The sequence below is a fragment of the Arachis duranensis genome, chromosome 9 (genome assembly GCF_000817695.3).
Source record: "Arachis duranensis cultivar V14167 chromosome 9, aradu.V14167.gnm2.J7QH, whole genome shotgun sequence".
NCBI lineage: Eukaryota > Viridiplantae > Streptophyta > Magnoliopsida > Fabales > Fabaceae > Arachis > Arachis duranensis.
Window position 1 is genome coordinate 9,026,400 of NC_029780.3, and position 5,804 is coordinate 9,032,203.

The window sequence follows — 5,804 nt, forward strand, 5'->3', positions numbered from 1 at the left end:
TGTAGTAATGCTACGAAGTTGGCCGAAATTATTCTGATCATGATAGAAAATAATGATTCTAATTATGATAGGATAAAATTATATAATTTTAACAAAATCAATATATGATGTGTAACTACTATACATAATCAAAAATTACTTTAATAATAACTAATTTACATATTTATTTTTGATTTACTAAAGTCTATATATAGTATTTTTTGTGGTACATAAACATAAATTTGAGAGTCAACTCATAATTTTAAATTTATTATTTTTCTTTTACTACTTCATAGAATAGGAATGTATTCTTCGTTTTTCATCGAAGTTGATCCTTTTAAGGTACAATTTATAATTTTTCATAATATTTTTCATATATTCATTCTTTTATATTATTCTTTTGATAATTTATTAACTGAAAATTACTGAAAGTTATTCTTTTCGTCTAGTGTTTCAGTGCGATTGTCTTTTGCTGCAGTCGTTTACAATGCATCACATATATTAGTTTTTTCTCATTAGCTCGAAAATTATTAAAATTATAATTGAGGAATTCAATTATTCTTGATTGAGAAATTATTTCCATGGAGTTTTGCAGGCCAAGTTCAAGTTCCATTCCTTCCATGCTTTTTACGTCACCCCGAAAATCTTCGAAGTGTAGCACATTATGAGATTGAATTCTCTCAGTTTAAGTTCAGTTTTGGTAAATTCATGACAAATTTGGACAAGCAATTTCAACGATTGGTAATATATTTAAATTTTGTTTATTTTAAGCTTTTTGTTATTAGGATAATTTTATAATATATTATGATTTTTTTTCAAAAATTACCGGCCTTCTTTTGTATGAATGCAATGCCATTGAGAGGAATAAGGGGCAGTATAGTTTCTTGGTGTGACAATTCTATACCTTGCCGCATTGCATGGATAGCGGATGATGAAGCTTATTTAACAACAGGATGATCTGAATTTGTACGAATTCTAAATGTTCAAACTTACGATGTTGTTTTAGTTGGTTGTCGTTACGAGAATGACTCTAATCTATACATGTCTAAGGACTAGAATAGATTAAATACTATTTAACTAATTTAGTTTTAATATTAGTATTTGATTCAATTAGTATTAGAGAATTTTAAATTGTTGCCTCAATTTATATATTACGACTATTTTTTTGGATATGTTATTTTTAAATATTTTAATATAATTTTTTATACGATATATTTAGGTTTATTTTTTTCTTCAGATACATGTATCACCTTTATTTCTTTATTTATATTTTATTTTGGTAATGCAATTATTAATAAAAATGTAATTAAAATAAAAAAGAAAAAAAACTTAGAATATCACAATTTAAAAGAAAAATATAAGATACGTGAAAAAAAATAACACAAAAAATTAAAATTGTTCTATTAATTATAAAAAAAAATTGTGTACAGTTTGAGTATGTATAATTATAACAAAAATCTAAACAATCTCGTGCCTTTTTACATTGATTTTAAATCAGCATAATTACAATCGGTTTGTTTTTACTCTTTACCAAAACAAAAAAATTTCGACCTAAATATAGGAAATTGTTTACCTAAACACAATTTCTTTGACCATAAAAACAGATTTTTTCTAGAAAAAAAATATATATATCTTTTGATGATATAAACAAAGTGTAATAGAAATATAGGAACGAAGTAGATATTATTTTAAGAAAATATCTTTAATTACATTATAATTAGCTCATGAATAATGCATAATTATATTATTTTAAAAAAATATTTTTATTATAATTATATTAAATTAATATTCAATGTATTATTAAACTAATTATCAATCATTGATATTTTTATTCATTTTAATTATATTAATTGATATAGTTAATTGATATAGTTAATTGATATAGTCATAATTTTCATTCATGTGAACTAATTTTATTAATAAATAATTATATCTATAATAATAAGTTGTATCTACAATTTTATTAATAAATAATTATATCCACAATCATTTATGTTAATGGATAATAATAATAATAATAATAATAATAATAGAAAATTATATTTTAGAGAAATATAAATTAATTATTAATAATTGATTATTAATAATGATAATTATATGGTTAATATTAATAATTATTAAATATAATTAATATAAATAATCAAGTTTAATTAATTAACAAATGAAATGAAAGATTATTGCACGATTGTAGAATCAAATATATATATATATATAAATTACCAATTAATATTAATAATGATAATGATTATTATTATTCAATAATAATAATAATAATAATCTTTTCTTTTATTAAAACACTCATCTAACTGAATTAATATAAATATTTAATGAAAATAAAGAATGAATTTTTGGCTTGAAGGATAATATAATTGAATATTCTTAAAGATTAAGCTGTGAGTAAATAAGTGATATAATAGAGAAATGCTTCTAAATTAATATACGCATGTATGTCACCTCATTTTTCCGTAAATAGAAAGCAACGTTTACCCGTTAAATTTATTAGTTGGTCAACCGATTCATCTTATTTATTGTGATTCATATACAATCATAAAGATTTTTTTCTCCATTAATTTTAGTAAAAAATCTATGACATAAAATAAAATAAAATAAAGTTAGTATTTACTTTTTAGATCTTTACAGTAAATATTGAATATAAAAAAATAATATTGATTGTTATCTATTTTATTTATTTAGAGTCATAATTAAATTTGATATAATTGTAACAAGTATCTATAACTTTAAATTGTATAATACAATAAAAAAGAACGTAGCAGTTTATTTATATCTGCTTCCTACAGAGCAACAATATTATATATATTTATATATCTTTTTTTTAGTTCTTTCCTAAAATATTGGCACATAATTAATGTAGATAATATAAATACTGAATAAGTATATCTATTGAATTAATTATAAAGATTTATAAAAAATAATGGAATAAATTTTACCTAATTATAGTAAGTATCTCCATTAAAATTATTAGCTAATAATTTGAATATAATTGATATAATTGATAAGATTGAGAGTATATAGTAATTATATCAATTATAATAATAATTCACGTGACTTCATATGCAATAATTTGAATTATAATTGTCACTTAATTATACTGAAATATTATTTAATTTTAGACATTTTATGGGTAAAACTTATTATCACGTGAATTATCATTATTATTCAACAACAACAACAACATCAACAACAACAACAACAACAACAATAATAATAATAATAATAATAATAATAATAATAATAATAATAATTTTGAATTGATATAATTGATATAATTGATATAGTTCTAATTCTCATTCATATGTAATAATTTTATCAGTATATAATAATTGTATTAACAATAATTAATTATATCCACAATTTTATTAATAGATAGTTATATCCACGATAATTCACGTTCTAATTTTTATTCATTTAATAATAGTTTACAACTTATATAGTTCTTTTTCTTTTGCTTTAATCAGTATATAATAATAATAATAATAATAATAATAATATTTTATGGACATAAGATTAATTAACTAACAAATTAAATTTTAATTATAGAGTTTTATTTTCGACTCAAATCTTTATTCATTAGTTATTTTATCTTTTATATTTACAGTAAATATTGAATATAAAAAAATAATATTGATTGTTATCTATTTTATTTATTTACAGTCATAATTAAATTTGATATAAATATAGTAAGTATCTATAATTATAACAATTTATATCTGCTTCATATATAGCAATAATATTATATATATTTATATATTTTCTCTTTTATATATGTATTAATAGTGAATTGTTACAATTATTTATCATCTAGAAAATTCGTACTTTTTCTCTGTTTATTATTTTTCATACCTAATGGCTACTAACTATGATTCTATCAACAATATTATGGATTTGAATCTTCTAAATTTTAAATTTTACTTTAGAAGGTAAAGTATGATCTCTCACCATTTATTTCACAGGTGTGACCAAGAAAAAATATGAGAGAAAAACCATTCAAGGGTAAGAGATCACACTTTACTCTCTAAAGTGAAAATTCAAAATTTAGAAGATCCAAATTTCATTATTACCTATGGTAAGATTATGTAATGAAAAAGTTTCAAAAAATAAAGGCAAGGATTATAAGGTTATGGAAAGTCACATCCAAATTTGACAAGAGTAAGACAGCTTACCTAGAAATGGTTCTCATGGATGATAAGGTAGGTTGATTATCCTCCATAATTTTTTCAAGTGATGCTAGGTTCAGTTTATAGATATTTTTTATTCATATTTTAAATTTATTTGATAAGTGACTCCTTGGACGAATAAAAAACAGTAAGATTTAATAGAGTTATAAGTGCTAATAGTCTTTATTTTTAATTTGTTTTACAGCGTGGTAAAATTCATTGTTCAATAAAAAATTATTTGGCAAAGATGTTTGAGAATAATCTGATCGAGGGGAAAGTTTATGTCTTCTTAAATTTTCTGATTGAGGAACCAAGCTGAATTTATCTTTCGACTGCACATGTGTGTAGAATAACTTTTAAGAAAGAGTCACGTATAGTAAATACAGTCAATGATCGTAAAATTTCTGACAATCATTTCAATTTTCTTGATCATACTGATATATTGAGACAAACAAATGAAAAATATAACCTATTTGGTACGTAGTTAATTTGTATTATTATTATTGTGTTGTTCATTTATTAAAATTTATTACTATCTATTAAAAAAATTGACAAATTCTAGGTGCTAATGGATAATGCACTCTTATTGTACATTAATATCTTGGGAATATTAAAATTATCATTAAAATCTGTATTATTTTATTCTCCTGATAAATAATTTTATAATTACGTTAATCATATAATTTTATATACTAACATTGATATAATGTTGTTTCAGGTATATATTTTACAGGCATCAAAGGATAGTGTTGAGTTGTTATTCAGTGGGTTTAAATTATTTATTGTTTATTGCAGAACTTTTGACATTAGGATTCTCTATTAATTTGTTGTTCATTTTGAGCTGATTTTGATATGTTCTTATTTCACAATAAACCAACATATAAAACTTTGTTGGTGGATTTAAGTATTAATATATTATTTATGGTCACATTAAGTATATATGTTTGATTTATTGAAGAAAATAGATTACTAATATCGGTTAATAACTATTTTACAGTTAATACAATTAATACTATATAAAGAAAAAAATAATACATAATATGTTATTTTTTATTAATTAAAAAATTATAATTTAAATTAATTTTAACATAACAAATTAAAATTATAATTTCAATCTTATCACGTGCATGGCACGGGTTATTACACTTGTTCTATTATATAAAAATCAGATTTCTGCACTTAATGATGGAGCTGACGTGGCATGCTTCTAAGAGTATTTTCCGATTTATTTCTTTTAACGCATTAAATACAAGTTATTACGATAAACTAACTATATCAAATAATTGATTTGATTAAATATTTAAATATCATATAATTTATTATAATTTATATCAATTTGATTTGGTAGTATTTCCTAATTTATTTATTTTAATATTCTGTTAGTATTTTTTAATTTATTTCTTCTATTCTATTATATAAAAATCGGATTTTTACACTTAATAATAAAGTTGACGTGGCATGCTTCTAAAAGTATTTTTTGATTTATTTCTTTTAACACATTAAATATAATTTATTATAATAGATTAATTATATCAATTAATTGATTTAATTAGATATTTAAATATTATATAATTTAATATTATGTATATCAATTAATTGAATATAATAATTAGAGTATAATTAAGATAATTATTATTATTATTATTATTA

The 5,804-nt window shown here is 20.5% G+C and overlaps 1 protein-coding gene across 1 annotated transcript in view; it reads left to right on the top strand.

The window, feature by feature from the left end:
* The first annotated feature begins 4,166 nt into the window (after nucleotides 1-4,166).
* The window catches only part of LOC127741507 (uncharacterized), a 16,579-nt gene continuing 14,941 nt past the window's right edge, over nucleotides 4,167-5,804 (top strand). Inside the window, exon 1 of the mRNA XM_052254177.1 lies at nucleotides 4,167-4,187. Coding sequence (XP_052110137.1) covers nucleotides 4,167-4,187 — 21 coding nt within the window. The remainder of the gene's footprint in view (nucleotides 4,188-5,804) is intronic.